We start from the raw sequence: 19,102 nt of genomic DNA, 5'->3' as shown, positions 1-19,102 counted from the left end.
TTCCACCCTATCACAGACCTTCCCTTTTGTTCTTGCCACTCCCTCTTTCCCTGCCTCTGGACTTGCTCAAAATCTATCACATCTCTAATCCTTTCCAGTTCTGATGAAAGATCATCGACCTGAATCATTAAATTTATTTTTTTTTCTGCAAGTGCTGCCTGACCTAAGTATTTCCAGCATTTCTGTTTTTGTTTTACTGGAATGTAGTCTGGTATGTTGAAGTATAAATACAATGAAAGACCTGGAAAAATTGGGCCACTTTATGTACACCATCTGATAGAGGTGTTTCTAATTATTGAAGGATGAGACAGGGTAGTCTGTTTCCAATAGTTGAAGGGTTAAGTATGGGGGGACATACATAGATAAAAGATTATATTTAAGATTTTTAGAACAGTGACAAGGAAAAAGTCTTTACACAATTGCTTAATTATTATTTTTTTGTGAGATGTGAAATTCACCTCAGTTTCTGCCTCAGCCAAGAACCCTATGTCAACGTTAAAGATTAGATTGAATAGGTAGATGAAGCAAAAGGAGTTGAGGTCATATGGGAACAGGATGGGTAAATGTGATTAGAACTATTGCTTGTATGGAGCATAAACACTAACTTGCTGGGTCAAATAGCCTGTTTCTGTTTTGTGGTGTCTAAGCATTGTAATAAGCTAAGATTAAAGTGGATATTTTAGTGGATTACAAAGTGATTGGGTTTCTCATGAACCTAATGTATTAAAGGCTAAAATTTTATCACCTCCAGACTCGACGTTCTAAAATTCGCATCCTCTACCTTCTGTTGACTTCAACTCATGCAAAACTCTGCTGACCATGTCCTATCCTACACCAAGACCTGCTCACCCATCAAACCTGGCCTTGCTGGCCCACCTTGATCGTTCCCGCAAATTGTAGAGTTAAAAATTCTCATCCATATATTTAAATCACTTAATGGCTTCACCCCTTCTTATCTCTGTAATCTTCTCCAATCTGACAATCTCCACGCCTTGAATCTCCATTTCTCTTTTTCTGACATCTTATTCATAGCCACCCCTTTAGTCATTGTGGCACAGAAGGTGGCCATTCGGCCCATCGAGTCCATGCCGGCTCTCTGGTAGAGCAATCCACTCAGTCCCCCTCCCCTGCTGTATCCCAGTAACCCTGCAAGTTTATTTCCCTCAAGTGCCTATCCAATTTCCTTTTGAAATTGTTGAATGCCTCCGCTTCCACCATCCTCGTAGGCAGTCAACTCCGGGTCAGAACCACTTGTTGCGTGCACACCTTTCAGCTGTCTGGCACCACCTGCCCCCCCCCCCCCCCCCCCCCCCCCACCCCGTCTGGAATGTACTGTACTGTGCCTTCAGTTGTCTTGGCTCTAATCTCTGAAATCCCTCAACCACCTTTCCTCTTTTCAGATCTTTATAATCTTCTTCTTTCTTGTTAGTATTTCTCTAAGCACAGTCATAGAGTCATAGAGCTATACAGCACAGAAACAGGCCCTTCGGCCCATCGTGTCTGTGCCAGTCATCAAGTATCTAACTATTCTAATCCCATTTTCCAGCACTTGGTCTGTAGCCTTGTATGTTATGGTGTTTCAAGTGCTCATCTAAACACTTCTTAAATGTTGTGATGGTTCCTGCCTCTACCACCTCTTCACAGGTTTTAAGTATTTATGAATATCTATCTATTTGTGCTAATTTGTCTCCTGAGCTGCCTTGAAATCAAAACTTTCACAATTAGTGGAATAGTGAGTGAAAGTGAACCATGATTTCAGTTGAATTTTATTCTCTGTCTTTTGCTAGGTTTTTTCTCTTTACCAAGAAATTGCAGCAAAATATCTCCATGCAATCATGTCTGCATCATCATATCGGACTCCAATGAAAAGACACCTCAGTAAGTGTTTTTTCTGTTGGTTTGCATGGGGCAATGTTCTAATGACTGTTGTTAAGAACCCGCTGTCATTTATCTGAGAGTCACAAAGGTGCGACTCTTGAGATTTTTCCGCTAAATTCTCAAGCCTCAATAATTTCAGTTTTGAGGAGGACCACTTCCCATAACAGGCACTGAGACTGTTAAGCATTCGGGTCTACCATAGATGTTGCAATCAGCAGCATCAGCCAGTCTCATAAGTGGTATGAGCAACTGACCTTTATGGGAGTTGGTGTGTGCTGCCTTCCATCTATTTGTATGGTAGTGAGCCCCATGATGGTAACAATGGAATTTCCTTGTGATCTGGACTGGAATAGTTCATCAGTCTCCTCAAAGATGGACTGAGTTGACAGGAAATGAGGCGAAGTTCAGTTTGAATCATAAGATGCTTTATTCGTAGAGTTAAAGGTATGATCAGAGTTAGAGTGATACAGCACTGAAACAGGCCCTTCGGCCCACCGAGTCTGTGCCGACCAACAGGGAGAGAACCACCATTCTGATGGGGGATCTTAACTGTCATCCAGTACTGGGGCGGAAAAATTCTTCCTTCCCATCCCATTTCTTGCTTGACTGCCTGTGCAGCTCTGTTTCCACATACCAGACTACCTCCTTTGGTTCCTGTGTTCAGCTTTATCCCTGACTGTTCACAGCCAGGGAGAGATCAAAAGCCTTCTAACAGTAAGGGTGCAAAGTGTTTATTTCTCAAGGGGACAAGCCACCAAATTGCTCATTGTTTGGGCTCTGGGAACAACAGCTCTCAAACAGCATAATAACCTCATTCAGTCTGACTTTGAATTCTCAACCCAGCATGCTGCTTTCCTGAGGAGCTAACCCTTTTGAAGGGAGCTTTAACTCAAAGTGCATTTTAAAATAACTCCTAGCTAGATTGCTTCTGCAGATAAATAGCCACAGAATACTGAAATGCGACAGATGGACGTAAAACCCTCTATTAGTTCCATGTAGTCACTTATTTTGACACTAAGTTATGAAAAAAATGTTTTAGAAATACTTTTGCACGAAGATGCTGCCTCTTTAAGTGATACTAAGCATGCTTTTGATGGTACGTAACATTTCTGAGGTCAGTTTGTGATGTTCTGCATCAAAGGGTTAAATACTTGGAGGGTTTTTTGCATCTCCCTGTTAAAATGATCAAGATGAATGTTTAGGGATTCGAAAGATTAGCGCTCTGGAATTCCAGTCTCCAACTGCTGGCTACACAACCACTGAGAATTTACATTTCTGTTGGTCTTTTTGCCAGCTGGTCATGCTGATAACTATAATTTATATTTTATTGAGTTCCCCATTAGTCTCGTACTAATCCACAATTCTGCTCTTCTGGACTAATAGGAAAGTAATTCTTCCAAAAATTACCTAGTTTTGTCCTGCAGCAGAAATAAGGACGTGACAGGTGGAACCAACATCATACCATGCTGTTTTTACAATTAAACTAACTGAGAAAGGAAGAGAAATGAAAAAAGTCCTGAAGAAAGAAACATGATCTTCTGACATGTCAGGTCCTGCCCTGGACTTTAACTAGCTTGGGTCAGCTCTTGTTCTTTGCTGCTGTATGAAGCCGAGACGGTGGTGTCAGCTATTGCTCACATCAGAACTTTGCACGTGTGCAGTAGCCACTGTCCTGCAGCCACTAGCATGTGTGGATTCGCCTGGGTTTCTAAATCTACATGTTGGTTTCCACGTAGATCAGCTCTACCTCTGTGTGGTTAGCACAACTGGTGGCAGCATGATGGCCACCTGGCATTGTTGGAGGATTCTCCATTGGAAGCTGCTGTCCGGTTTGGGCTGATGGATGTTTTTGCACAAGCATGAAGAGAAACTGGCAGCCACCTGCCCCAAGCCTCTCTTAGCAACTGACTTGAGTGACATTTTCAGAGCCCTGAGAGTGAGGCTTTTTTGGGTGGGGGAAGGATAGAAGGCATTAAAAATAAATTTAACTGTGGCTCATTGCGATGTTGTGGCTGCTAGCAGTGACACTATTAATGTTAGGATTCCCTTCCATTTAGAAACCATTTGGAGCTGACAGTTAAGAGTCAGAGGTTTGCTTGGGATTTACTGAGATAAAATCCTCAGCCCTTAGCCATTGCTGCTTCTGGTTTGTGAAATTGGAATTAAGTTTTTAATTTATTAACTGGCAGAATTTGAGATTGCAAACCTTTAGTGCCTAGAATTTCTAAACGCTATCACCACTAAGCACACAAGTTCATTGTATACCATTTTAGTGGAGGAGGGAAGTCTGTTATCTGGCCAAATAAAATGCTTGCAATATGTCCACATTAATAGTCCACTTACTGTATCTATATTAAGAAAACCATCTGGCTTTACCTGTGTTCAAATCTTTTATTCTAATCTTGGGCCTCGATTATAAATTGAAAAACAGAATGCAGTATTTCCAGCATTTTTATTTCTGCAGATAATGTCACACATGAATCATTAGTTGTGCAGGTTTATACGTGTAGAAATTGCTCCCATTATTACTGTGCTCTCAAGCCGGCATAGTTCTCCATTGATCAGAGGCTGCTTGTTTACAGTGTTTTGGCAAGTTGCTGATGTACTGCTCCCTGGGGATAGAGCAGGGGTTAATTACTGTTAAACTCCTAGTGCCAACTAACAATGCAGGCTTGCTGCTACATTAAAAATGACACTGCTAAGGAAAGCATGAGGTGAATGGCACTCTGGTGAAACTGGAATTAAGGTGACAGAGACTTGGAGTAGAACTGACGTTTGTATTATGGAGGCTATCACATAATTAAGACTACTAGATGTTGGCTTTGTCGGCCTATATCGTGCATTATGAATAAGCAAGTATTTGATTCTTGCTTCACCCTTAAAATGGTGTTCTTTCAAGGTCATCAGATCCTTGATCTATCTAATTGTTGTCTGAGTGTAAACTAGTACAACTAGTGAGTCTGCTCATGGACTCATGGCAGTTAGACTTATTGCATCTGCTTTCCCTCCTTGCTGTGTAATGGATGTTGAGGAGGGGGCACATTATCATTTCAAAGATTTGAAAAGAACTTTGTTTAAAAAAAAACTTCCTATGGACAACGGAGTGTTTTTTCTAAGTTAGCTCTTGGAAAATAAATGGTGGTGTTCTTGCCCACTGTAGGTAAACAAATACATTTGTTCCTTCACATTGCACATGGAAATATAAGAAATCAACCTCTGCATAATATGGGGGAATCATCTCTTTACCCTTGCCTTGAGTAACAGAATTATATAAAACTTAAGAAATAATTGAATTAATTTGCATCTTTTTTTCTTCAGTACAAATCAGACCATTTAATTATATGTGTTAAAATCAGGGCATTTATTTAGAATTTCCCTTCAAACCTGAATAAGATACAGTCCTCACCACTCTCACTGTACCTGTTTATCCCATCAGCTACTGTTTATATCAGACAAATGGCATTAGCCATTTACCTTTATCATTGTGTCATTTACAAAGGCACCACTTAAACTCTATTAAGTTTGTTGACTTTCGGCAGTTTAAGCAGCAACAGCAGCCATGCCACCTTCAGTCTCCCAGAACTCCTAGCACCCCTATGAACCCTACTTGCTGGTTTGTTGAGGCCCTTGTCATTGCGGGGGCACTGGCGCAGCATGCCGGGCACCTGCGTGAGGTTCTCTGAACAGGTTTGTTTTGAAATCTCAGATTATTTCCTCTTGTTCTGGGTTATCCGACTCGAGTCAAGAACTGCTTTCAGTCTACACCAACAATTTCCCCTGGATTTCTTGGTTATTGCGTCCATCGTGTACAGTGGGCAAATCGTGTTGATGCCAACACACCAGTCAGAAGTGGGAACGGGACTGCCCTTCCAGACTTGCTACTGGATTAGATGAAAATGATTGCTTTTGAGTGATGCGATGAGGGCGGCTGCTGTAACCATTTAAAGTATATGACTAATAAGCAGGTAAGATTTGTATTCAGAAGGTCACTGTTGGTTTTCTCCTCGGGGGCCTGTGTTTGATGAATGCTGATTTTAAAGTGCTGCAGAATTTGTAACTAACTCTAACTGTTTGAGGAGGCCGTGGCTGCTGAAGGTCATGTAAAGTTGGTTTTGGCCAATGGGAGTGGATGAAATTTGTGAAAGAGTTCCCTTTTCCAGATGCAATTGGACCTCAGGGCCTGACACCTGCTCTCCAGACCAGCTTAGCCTGTGGTCATGCTGTGAATGAAGCAGCCAATCATGGCTGAGGAGGGCTAATAAGCAGCGGAGAAGTGGTGGATTACTTCAAAGGTTGTCACTAGCTGTAACCTGGAGTGACCTGTATTTGAAAGAAATACTCAGCTGTGTTTTAAGTAAGTTTTCCTAAGTCACTTTTAGGGAACCATTTTAAGATATTCACCCGTCTCCTCCTCCTCCCCCACCTACCAAACTCAAATTAGATTAGCTAATACAGCATGTTATAAGCTGAATAAGAAATCTTGCACCCGCACAGACTTCCTGTCTGCAAAACTTATTTCCTGTTATCACGTATTTGGCACTCTTTTCAGTTTTGCCCCATCATAAATTCCTATGGCCACCTTTAGAATTGAAACTGCAGAAGTTAACAGAAGCTGTAACGATGCTCCAGCCATTACTGGTACTGTAGTGCCTCAGTTTTGCACCTCCCAGCTCCTCTGCCTATACTACAGGAAAACTCCAATGTTCCAACTGTTTCCCTAAGTTTTGGTATTTGACTGAATAATATAAAAGCTGTTATATTGAAGTAAAAAGTATGACATTCAAATATGAGAGTTTTGGTTCAATTGTCCTCTCCTGTCTCACTATCATGGGAACTTGATTCCCCATGTGCAATACCATAGAAGATTGACTATGGTTAATGAGTTAAAAGCAAGCAGTTTTTGTCCACAATTTTTAAGTCGTCATTTTTATGCCAATATGTCAACAGTTTCTGATCGCAAAAAAATCAACATTTCGGAGCAGCTAAATCACATTTGCTTGCCGTACTGTAGTTGCAGATTTCCTGTCGTGAGGTGGCACGGTGAAACACTTTTTTTTTCTTTCCCAATTCAGGTGTCCTTTCAGCACTTTCTGGTGCTTAAACCGAATTCTGTGTGTTTCACATTCAGGACTCTGCAGTGATCCACTATACCCACCTGAACTAGTTATGGCTGCCCAACTTTGGGCTATGCCCCACCGATTCCCCACCTGTCCTCTATATTCTAGCCTCCAGTCTAGTGCTTGATTGGCATTGTGGCTGTCTCTGGCACACCTTGTGCCATATTCTTAGTCATGGTCGAGTTGAGTTTACCACCTTGGACTTCATCTCTCCTGTTCGTCTCTTCCCGCCACTCCGATCACAACCTTTGACCCCAAACTTTTTCCCAATTTTCCTGCACACTTCTTTCTCCAAGAGCCTTGCTCCCAGCAAGTAAATGATTTTTGTGGTTGTTAAACAAACACTGAATTTTTAAATAACAGAAATCCTTATGTAGCATTTAAATTCATCATAGTTTGCAAATAGATAGTATTAACTTAAATAAAATAATAGTCTCGTCCTTATGCTCTTATATTAAGGAAGCGTTTGCTCTTCAAAATTGGCTTTTACATCCGTAGAGGTGTTGCAGTGAGATCTGCCACGGAGGGACCATTCTCAGCACATGACTCGGACTCACTTTGAGCATCACCATGGGAAATCTGAGCTGTACCTTGGTGCACAAGCACGGTTAATCATAGAATTTACAGCACAATAGTAGGCCATTTGGCCCAAATGGTCCATGCCAGTGTTTTTGCTCCACACAAACTTCCTCCCACCCTACTTCATCTCACCCTATCAGCATATCATTCTGTTCCTTTCTCCCTCATGTACTTCTCTATCGTTCCCTTAAATGCACCTATGCTGTTCATCTCAACCATTCCTTGTGCGCACTCTCTTGATGTGAAACATTAAAAAGGGGAAGATTCACCAAATAAACTCCTATGTTTTCTTGCATACTTTTTTTGTCATGTGGTAGCAAGTTCTACATTCGAACTACTCTCTGGGTAAAGCTATTTTTGCTGAATTCTTTAATTGGATTTATTAGTAACTGCCTTATATTTATGATCTTTAATTTTGGCCTCCCTGACAAGTGGAAACATCGTCTCTGTGTCTACCCTATCAAACCCCCTTCATAACTTTAAAGATCTCTATCAGGCCAGCTGTGGAGGAATATAATCAAGTGTCTTGACTGATCTGGTTGCATAGTTCCTCGCTCTTTGTAAGAAATATGCATATGAATGTATTTAAAATTAATAAATTTTGACTCAATTATTCGGAGAGTAGAATTTTTGTAATAAACTTGGTTAAATTTGCATATCAGCTAATAACTGCAATTGTAAAAGGCAGTTGCCTAGAGTATTGATTATTTGGCTGAAAATTTTGATGTCAAGGTGTGACATAGGAGGTGCAATGTGACAGACAAGAAATGTGCAGATTGTATCCTCTGAAATCTCCCAATAGCATTGTCCATTGTAAGTCGGAAGATACGCCATATTTTAGAATCTTTGCTAAAATGTAGATGTGTATCCCTTTAAGGCTACAAAACCTAATTGCTGTTAAGTAAGCACTGGTTGAGTCCCGAGGCCAGTTAAGGAGCTGCATATGTTCTGTGTTTATCCTTTGAAGTGAAATAGAGAGATTTGATGGATATCTAACACATACTTGGGCTATCATTTTTATAATGGGAATGTTGTCATTCAGTGAGTTGCGGATAAGCCATTACAATAGGAGTTTTAATATGGAATGTATTATCAGGGCCATTGATTGATGACAATATTTTATCGTATTGTATTCTGGGATTTTTAATACTATTTTAGGGATCAGATCATGTGAAAACTAATTGGAGGCTTTTATTATTGTTATATTGCCCATATTATCACAATCAAGCAATATAAACTTATGAACTATAAAATGAACTTATGAAATAAACCTGAACTGGACACTTTTCCTGTAAAACAAAATGGAGTTGAGAGGTCAGGTGATCTTTTCTTTCCTGCCAATACACACACAACTGCAAGAACCCTGAACCCTTCATGTCTGGGAAAGTCTTTGAGAAGGCATTAAAATGCAAATGACACTTTTTGTGGTAATGACTGCATTTCTTCAACTGATTAGGTTAACAATAACTTTATCAAAATGATTTGTGATTGAGTGACAACCGAATTCCATTGTCTAACAATGGCCTACCATCAGAAACTATTTATGAGGACAATGGAAAGTGAAACTTTGGTCACATGCCAGAAACAAGGTTTCTGATAAGTTTTAATAAAGGTATATTCTGGGCAGGTAAAGGCAGAGAGAAACATCTGTGCCATCGAAGAGAAAGGATCCTGCCGAACACCACCAGCTTTTAAGTTACATGTAGGCAGAGACTGGAGTTGACCTTGAACTCCCTACCTGAGAAATGGTACCAGGTTTTGCCACAAAACTTTGACTAGAGATCTGCAACGTCGCATCCATCCTCCTAAACCTCCCAAGCTTTTCTTCAGTGAACAAGGGAAAAGATTACAGGCCTGTACCGTTTCAAGTGTTCACCCTGGGGCAAAACGAGTGTAACAGAGAACTCTTAAAATCATAAGACCGAAACACATGTTACTTTATAATCTCTATCCTTTCTTGGGTGTGTATCTGTATGAGTGTGAGAGTGGGTGTAGTTGCGTATATTTCGGGTGTTGTACATGTATATTTATGTATATTTATAAAACTTACAAGAAAATCTGCAATTTTTCTGTTTCTGGCAATTAAAACACTCAGGGTTAAAACACTTTTTTTTTAAACACGCTGTCTTTGGTCAGTCGAGAGGTGAACAAGGGGGAGCCATCCCTATCATCTCTCACCTGTCTAATATTATTGCATGGTCCTCTGGCAATGTATTTTGTTATGGTCAAATGAGAAGAGGTCGAAGGTCCCTCTTTTCCCTCTCCTTGTTGGACCACAACAGGTTTAATTCTTTCTTAAAGTGGATGTACTGGCCAATTCAGTAGCTGTTTGATTACTTACTTGCTATGGTCATAACAAGAACGAATTGGACAGGTTTTCTCGAGTTAACAAAGAAAGACGTTAACTTTATTGTACCTAAATCGAACTAATGGAAATAATAAACTATGCGCCGACTTTCACTCACATGCACACACTAGAGGTTTACCCACACACAAATAGGTTACGGAGTAGGGAAAGGTTGATTGGTTGACATAGAGTCCATAGCAAAAAAGGGGTATATAGTTTGTGGCGTTTGGTGATTCGGCTGGCTTCTAACTCAATTCAGTGGTCCTGAGGCTTTTAGTTTGAAGTGGTAGATGACTGGTTTGCTGAGTCTCTTGGAGACAGCGATGCAGGTGATTTCCTCCAATGGGGTTTCTGTTAGTACCCTGAGTATGCAAAGGTGGTCAGTCAGCAGGCAGAGTTCGAAACTTGTAAGCTGAAATGGAGAGAGAGAGAGACCTCCCTAGGGTCTGCAAGTGTCAGAATCCAGAAGCCTCTCCTTTCTGCTGTAGAGAAACATAAGCTTAAAACCAGAGATGAGGAGGGGCTTGTCACATGACAGTCACCCAGTGATTCAAGCATGGTAGCAGTGTTTCTGTTCCTGCTAAAAAGAACTGTTAGTCCCTTTCACTTTCCTGGGTCTTGGTTCTTGCTGGGATTTGAGCAGCCATTTCGTCTCGCGCCTCATAGAACATTGCAATGTAGGATACAGTGTTGCAAATTAGGTTGCCATCTTAAGCTCAAGCAAAGTCATCCTCTTTCTGTCTTTTTTTAAATGTCTTTTTAAAAAATATATATAAATTCAGATATCCAGTCAGTGGATTAAAGAAAATTGTCATTCAACAAAGCAAGTTGGTGTGACAATTTATTTTTCTGTCTTTATAATCTCAGAGAAATAGTTGGGAGTATGAAGTAGATTTGAATATAGTTATGTGATGCTGTGGAGGGTTAATTGGCTTTTGTAGCAATAATGCAGGCTTTCATAGGCTTTGACAACTTGGAGGAGAGTTCATCAGTGTGGCAGACCTGCAAAAGGGAAGTTTGGGTTTGGTGGCCCTGGTGTGGAGTGGAGGAGGGCTAGTTTGAGGAAGTGGCAGAATGCACATGAATGGAGCAGCAGTGAGTTGGAGGCAATGTTGAGTGACACCATGGGAAGAGGGGCTCCTGTATTATTGGGGCATTGAAGACTGTTACTGAGGTCAGTCACTATGGGGGGGTGGGGGTGTTGGTCAGATGGGTGGGAGATGGAGCTTAGCACGTGGTTGGGCTGTTTGAGCATTTCGTTGTGCCAGATTGGCTCAGTTGTAGTACCCTTACCTCTGAGAGAAGATTGTGAGTTCAAACCCCCATTCCGGTACTTGAGTACATAATCTTCACTGCATTACTAAAGGAGTGATAGCTACGTTGTTGGAAATGTGAAACACTGTCCCAGTTAGAAATCCATTTTGTCAATTACAACATTATAGCAACATCTGAGTAAGCTTTGTAAAAGTCTACAATCAGCAGGCACCTGACTCCAAACAGCTGGTATTCAGACTCCACTGCCATAATTTCACTTCAGGAGTACTACTTTCATGGGATTATACAATCTTTAGGTAGCTGCTTCTGTAGATTGATTGCATCATGGGAACACCACCACCTGAAAGTTCCCCTCCAAGCCACACACCATCCTGACTTGGAACTATATCGCCGTTCCTTCACTGTTGCTGGGTAGAACTCCCTTCCTAACAGCACTGTGGATGTACCTACAACCCATGGACTGCAGCGGTTCAAGAAGCCTGCTCACCACCACCTTCTCGAGCAATTAGGGATGGGCAATAAATGCTGGCCGAGCCAGCGACGCCCACATCCCAGGAACGTACAAAAAAAAACAATATTTAAGTATTAAGCAAAGTAGTCTAAAGGTTAATTTGACTCTTCTACTGAATACAGAAGTTGGCTGTGTATAGGGTCATGTGTCTGAGATCCAAGTTTTGAATCAATTTGTCTGTCTCGGAATTTCCATGTCTCTTGTGAGAGTCCTTAATGCAATCACTTTAGGCTGTCTCAGTTGAATTCATAGTGACTGTGTGTCTTGAGAGCTGACAGTTTGCGACTAATTAATAGTCTTATTTAGAGACAGTGTTGGGAAATGAGGAAAATGCACAGCAGAAGATACTCGCTTGAGATTGTGCAGGTTGGTATACACTCTAAATTACTTGATACTGAAAACTGGATACCAATGAGAAAGTGAGACCAGGTGAAGGCTGAGAGGGAACCCGAGATGCCTTTCTCACCTGTTCGTAACAATATCGTCAAATGCAAAATCTGCCATGAACCTGTGCAATTGGGCTGCGTTTCAAATGAAATTTGTAAACAAAAACATTTTGTTTTAAAAATAATATTGCTTGATATATTTGGTAACAAGGTAAGTTTACTAATACAGTTGGATATGCATTTACCACAAAAAATAAGCATTTTTAATCAGCCAATCTACATTCTGAGAGTAATCTAATTCTAATTTATTGATGATGACATAAAAAAATATAGGAAACCATTTGCTAGTTAGGTTGGGGTACAGCAGTCAGTTTCTTAGTAAATTAAAAAACAAATACATTCAAAACATTTTGAAGTGTTACTGTTCGTGTCCTTGCACCCAAAAGGTCCAGCTGAATTTTTAGTGTCTGCTTGATGGCCAGCGAATGAACACCCAATGCTAAGTAATTCTATCTGGGGCTGGATCCAGTGTTGTGGGTGGGGCCTGCTTCTAGTGCAATACTTTTTAAAATAGTGGAAAAGATCGTGAAAGCGCAATTTGCACTGGAAGTAATCTGCTCTTAAATTTTTGTGATCTTTTGTGCTGATTTTGCCTGAGCCATGCCGAAAAAATTAGCACAACTGAGTGGAAGCTGTAGACCATTGTGCTTAGTATGTATAAATGATAGTTTGATAGCTTAAAATTTTAAATTTTCATAATATCTAATAAGAGAAAGAGGAACTGAGGATGATGGTGTATGTTCTGCACTTACCCTGGGCTGCAGTCGTTGACACTGATTTCTGCTTGCTTTACGCTGGCTTTTATGTTCGGGTGTACACTTATAAGATCCTGAAGAAGTTTTTGTTTATAAACTGGAGTAAATCAGATTGAGGAAACTCTGACTCTGTTTCCACTCATCACAGTGCAAAATTTAGACGTGTTCTCTTGATCATTTTTGATCATTGTTTTGACCCATGGCTGTTTAATTTGCCTGTTTTGCTTTTTCTCTCGTGGGTCGTAGCGTCCTGTTTATCAAGTAAAATAAAGGAGGAGCGGGCTGGAGGTAAACTTGAATGGGAGGCGTGGTGTGCCATTCCCGTCACCTTCCCGCCCCCACTGAAATTTTACAAGTGGCAGCAGAGGTGACAAACGGCCCACCTGCTCCAGGCCAATTAAGACCCTTAAGTGGCCAATTAATTGCCACCTAAGGGCCTCCTCCCTCCGCCGCTGGTATATTACCAGCGGCGGGCGGACAGTTCAGGAGCTCAGAAGACCACCCAGTAAAACCTGACTGCTTCCTTGCGGGCTGTGGGGGAGGGGGGGGAGGCTCCCCTCTGGATCGGGCACCCTGTACCTGTGAAGGGTTCCCCCTGCAGCACAAGCCGTCCCTACTGGAGGAACCCCACCCCTCCCCGAGCGACCCCCTCCACCACCATTGAGCCGGGGCCTAGCTGATTGCCTCCGGCAAGGCCCCACACACTTACCTGAATTCTGGGGCCTCGAGCTTGTTGCTGGTCCTGTGGCACTGCTGGGCCTAAATATTTGCTGGCCTGCTGGTTGGCCGGCAGCTCTTGGAGGTGGGACGTCATGCCTCAGAGGGACGGAAGACCCACCCGAGGCCAATTAGGGGCCTGGGCCACGTAAAATCATGGAATGGCTTCCAGGCCCGGCGGAGGTGGGCTTGCCACTGACTTTTTCTGCCGGTGAGCGGGGCCTCCGCCCAACGTAAAATTCTGGCTGAGGTTCTTTCTGATTTTCATCAACTTTTCTCTCCTTAACATTTTGCCTGTTTTCTCTTCTGAAGGCAGTAATTCTCACTGGATTACAGTTCCTTGCATGCTGGCAACCCTCTGGCACATTTCCGAGGTGCAAATTCTTCAAATGAAAGTTGGCATGTTCTTTGAATGGGAAAGGGCTTTACACCCTTGGCCGTTCTTACCTCCTTTGATGTGTAGAAAGGATCAATGAACTGTGATTGGGAATGGGATCCCTTGTTAAATATTTATTCTAGTCCTGGGATACTGAGGCCCATTGCAGTGCAGTGAAACTTATATAAATGGACAGTCCCAAAAAAACAAACACATGCCAACGAAAAAAGGATTATATTGAGAAATCCAAATAACATGCATGGTTAAATATACAAGAGGGAGTCATAAACCATGGACACCCGCAAATTATGATCTACAGACAATCTTCCGTGCACCAAGCTCTTTTGTAACTTAAAGCACAGGGCAACAGCAGGTTCTGAACAAAGAACAGCTTTTATGGAATGGGGAACTCTTTACCCAGCATCCATAGCGGCAGCGAAACATCTCTATCTCTGCGATTGAATGCGTACAGATAAATAGAATACATCAAGGGATAAAGCAGTTGCACTGCCACTGTTGATGCTGGGTCAAGGAGTTCTCCATTCTACTGATTTTTTTTTTGCAGTGCGTACAATGGCCATTTTGTAAATAAGAACAGTGATGCCAGTTCCTAAGGTACCTGTAATTAACAGATTTGAATGTGCATGCACTGCCACCATAGTTAGATTTTATTTTATTCATTCACGGGATGTGGGCATGGCTGGCAAGGCCAGCATTTATTGCCCATCCCTAATTGCCTATGACAAGATGGTAGTGAGACACCTTCATGAGCTGCTGCTATTTGTGTGTTTTTGGCACACTCACAGTGCTATTAGAGAGGGAGTTTCAGGGGGAGTACCAGGATTTTGACCCAGTGATGATGAAATGTCGATATGTATCCAAGTCAGGAAGATGCATGACTTGGAGAGGAACTTGGAACCGGTGATGTTCCCATGTGCTTACTGCTGGGTGTTAGAGTTCAGGGATTTGGGTGGCGCCTTCAAAGAAATCTCTGTTGGAAGAAAACTTAGTATAGACTGGAGATCTTCTTGAATTTTGTGCCTTGGTATTGAAGTATTTTTAGCCTTTGGAGAGAGCCCAGTTGGAGAAAAATGAGCAAATTATCTCTTTGGTTAGCTTAATATAGTTAATTTGACAGGAAAAATATCCCACATCAAATTGCAGTTAGTTGGAGTATGAGCAAATTTGAATCAATCCTTGGTTCCAAGTTATTTTTTCATCTTGATGACATTATGAAACAGTCACTATGCAAACTTAACTCCGGCTCTGCAGGTTCAATAAAAGTGTCTCCCTGATCGTTTTCAGTCTTGAGATGCTTTCTGTGGAGTTACTGATCTACATTGAATTCTGTGGTTCCACTTCCTGAGGGATCCAGTCTCTTGTTTCAGCAGTCATTCCCTGCCAATCTCAATAGGGCAAGCCTTTGTGGAACTTCTAAGGCAGCTGCTTAAATGGAAAACTGGCCAGTTTCTTTATGTTAGTCCATGGGGCTGCAAGATTGCTAAAACAGGATGTCTGGAATTCTAAGGGAAAATGTTGGCAAATATTGTGGCAGATAAAAAGAAAAAAAAGAGCACGGTCTAGGTTTTATACTAATAGTAGAACCATATAGAACAAGCTGATAGAATTGAAAGTGTTTTGAAGGAAATGTGTAACATAATAGGTGTAGCATTGTTGATTTTTGCAATTGCATTGTGTACTCCAGAGGCTGATGTAGAACACACATGGCAGCAAAGTGAAAGTGAAAATAAAACCGAATAAATGGAGAAGCCTTTGTGTTTAGCTGCTGCAGTCGTTGTCTCTCTGTCTTTGCCTCATGTCCTATATCAAACTCGGCTAAACCTCACGCAATTTATGAGGACATCACAATGGTGATGTGGTAAACAGAAAAAGGATGGGGAAAAAACGGAAACATTGCTTTCAGGTGTGAAAGTTTTGGAAGCTTTTGTCTACTTTTACATAGAGCATTTTAACTTGCAGATATTGTTAGAATGACACACAGGCAGCTTGCACAGTGTATACTCACACACTGATCTCTCCAAAATAACCATCCAATCAAAAAATATATATCAGATCTCTGCAGAGAAGTTTCCTCTGAAAGGAGCACGATCCCAGATCCCTTATTACTGTGTTGCTGATCAATATGGTGTTTATTCCCAATCTACCACCTTTTGATGTGCAATCAGAGCCATCATTTGTAGGCCCACGTTGGCAAATGTGGCTGCGATGTATCGAAGGCATGATGGCAGGTTTTGCAATTGCAGATGAAGGAAAAAGGCCTTACTTCTACACTATGGAGGTGAAGCATTAGATATCTTTGAGACACTTGCATCTAAGCAAAATGACTACGACTCAGCAAAACATGCACTGACAACCTACTTCACACCCAAGAAAAACATCATATACGAAAACATTGTCTTCCAACACACTAAGCAAGAAGCAAACGAGACAATTGACCAATATTGTACACGGTTGAGGCAAATAGCAACCACACGTGACTTTGATGATGTTGGACATGTCGAATGGGAAATCAACACAAATAATCGAAGGCTGTCTCTCCAGTCAACTACGCCGAAAAGCACTTGAGAAAGACAGAAAGTTATCAGACCTGCTGGAGTTAGCAAGGCCATTATCACTTTCAGAGTTAGAGGTTGAGGCTTCTAATAGGAACTCATGTTCAACTCCTGTGAACACTGTTCATCATTCATGTGCCAGGAAACCTCCTGCAAAGCAACAACATCTCACAAACAGAGCTGCAACTATCCAAGAATGCTTCCGTTGTGGCGGTGCTTTCCCACACCAGACAGAATGTCCTGTTACTGGTAAATGGTGTAAAGCCTGTGGAAAACCCAACTACTTTGCTCGTGTTTGTCACTCATCAGCAAAATCAACGACTAAAAACAATCCCAATGCGTACGCGTACCATAGCAAAAAGGCGAGAGAATGCAGCAAATATTAGAGGTGGACGACCCTAAATATACTTTTGTGCTCTCCCTCAGACACAGCAGACAGTGATCTGTGACAGTGACCATTGGCTGCTCAGACGTAGATGCTCTCATAGATACAGGAGCATCTGTTAATGTCATGGGAGACAAAACGTTCAACCAACTTCAGGATTGCCCCATTCTTTGCAAACCAGGGAATATAAAAGTTTTCCCTTACGACAGTGTCAAACTGCTGAAAATCCTCAGGACTTTTGAAATGCCAGTCTGATTCAAAGACACTAGAACGAAAGCTGTATTCTACATCCTATCGGGGGAATGTGACACACTTATCAGTTTCCACACAGCTACAGATCTGCACACGATTGCTGTCACAGACACGACTCCTTCACATAACAAACATTCTCGAACTGTATGCTAATCACTTCACTGATATTGGAAAACTGAAAGGTGTTGCATGCAAGCTGCATGTAGACCCTAATGTGCCCCGGTTGTACATCAGTGTCGACAAATTCTGTTTCATGTAAGAAAACAGAGAGAGAAGGAACTTCAACGCCCACTTGACCTTGACATTACTGAGAAAGTTGGGGATGAGCCTACCCCTTGGGGTCTCACCCATACAAGTCATCAAAAAACCCAAGAGTGAGAACCAGATTAGAATCTGTGTTGATATGTGATCACCAAACCAAGCTATACAATGAGAAAGACACTTGAATGATGCTAAACACTAAGCTTGACCTCAATGCAGGCTACCATCAAATCGAGCTTGCAGAAGAATCAAGATATATTACTCTATTCTCTACTCACATCGGTCTTTTCCGACACAAGCGCCTCAAGTTTGGAATCAGCTCAGCAGCTGAGATATTTCAGCACTTGATTCAATCTACACTTCAAGGATCTGAAGGCACGCTGAACATCAGTGATGACATGCTCATCTATGGCTGTACCGAAAACGAACTCGAGACACCCCCACATGCATGCTTACAATGTCTCAGAGAATGAAACCCCACCTTGAACAAAGACAAGTACTTGTTCAGTTAAAGCAAAATTGAATTCTTCAGTCATATGTTCAGTGGTGAAGGAGTATCACCAAATCCACGGAAGGTTGAAGCCAAAGCAAACGCTGCAGATCCGAAAAATTTATTTTTTTATTTTTTTTTTAATTTTATTTCGAGATACAGCACTGAAACAGGCCCTTTGGCCCACCGAGTCTGTGCTGACCATCAACCACCCATTTATACTAAACCTACACTAATTCCATATTCCTACCACATCCCCACCTGTCCCTATATTTCCCTACCACCTACCTATACTCGGGGCAATTTATGAAGGCCAATTTACCTACCAACCTGCAAGTCTTTGGCATGTGGGAGGAAACCGGAGCACCTGGAGGAAACCCACGCAGACACAGGGAGAACTTGCAAACTCCACACAGGCAGTACCCGGAATTGAACCCGGGTCGCTGGAGTTGTGAGGCTGCGGTGCTAACCACTGTGCCGCCCAATGTGCAAGAAGTCCGGAGTCTGCTAGGACTCACCTTGTACTGCAGTCGTTTTATTCCTGATCTTGCTATGCTATCTGCCCTACACGCAATCTGACTAAAGAGACCACCAATCGGGAATGGACTAAATTTCACAAAAAGGCAGTAGACCAGATAAAGTGTCTATTTTCAGCAAGTTGTGCAAATTAATATTTTGACCCTGAGAAAACTACCCAGCCAGTCCTGGATGCAAGCCCAGTTGTCTTAGGTGTAGTTCTTGTACAGGAAGACAAGACAGGTAACCCATCAATCATTGTGATTGCGAGCAGATCACATGCCTGTAGAGCAACGTTATTCACAAACAGAGAGAGAAGTGCTGTCAATCACATGGGGTATCTTACACTTTCATCTTTACTTATATGGAAGCGAGTTTAAAGTAATAACCAACGATAGACCACTAGCGAACTTGTTCAACAATCCACATAGCAAACCACCCACTCGAGTAGAACGTTGGATACTCAAACTACAAGGGTACGAGCTCCAAGTTGAGTGTCAGCCAGGCAAGCTCAACCCAGTGGACTGTCTTTCACAGCATCTGTTGCTGACAGTTGGTCCTACTGGTCGTGAGGAAAATGTTGCTGAATAACATTTTAACTTACTTAAGCCTAAATGTGGTGCC

General features: G+C 41.9%; 1 protein-coding gene across 4 annotated transcripts in view; it reads left to right on the top strand.

Moving 5' to 3' along the window:
• arhgef39 (Rho guanine nucleotide exchange factor (GEF) 39) overlaps positions 1-19,102 on the top strand; it is a 108,488-nt gene that overhangs the window by 8,561 nt on the left and 80,825 nt on the right. For all 4 annotated transcript variants that reach the window (XM_068058950.1, XM_068058949.1, XM_068058947.1 and 1 more), the window contains exon 2: positions 1,788-1,878. In XM_068058950.1, coding sequence (XP_067915051.1) covers positions 1,836-1,878 — 43 coding nt within the window. In that variant the 5' untranslated portion in view covers positions 1,788-1,835. The remainder of the gene's footprint in view (positions 1-1,787; positions 1,879-19,102) is intronic.

The sequence above is a fragment of the Heterodontus francisci genome, chromosome 27, assembly GCF_036365525.1.
Source record: "Heterodontus francisci isolate sHetFra1 chromosome 27, sHetFra1.hap1, whole genome shotgun sequence".
NCBI classification, from domain to species: Eukaryota; Metazoa; Chordata; class Chondrichthyes; order Heterodontiformes; family Heterodontidae; genus Heterodontus; species Heterodontus francisci.
The sequence above is the reverse complement of the archived record's forward strand: the minus strand, read 5'-3'. Positions and strand labels throughout refer to the sequence as shown.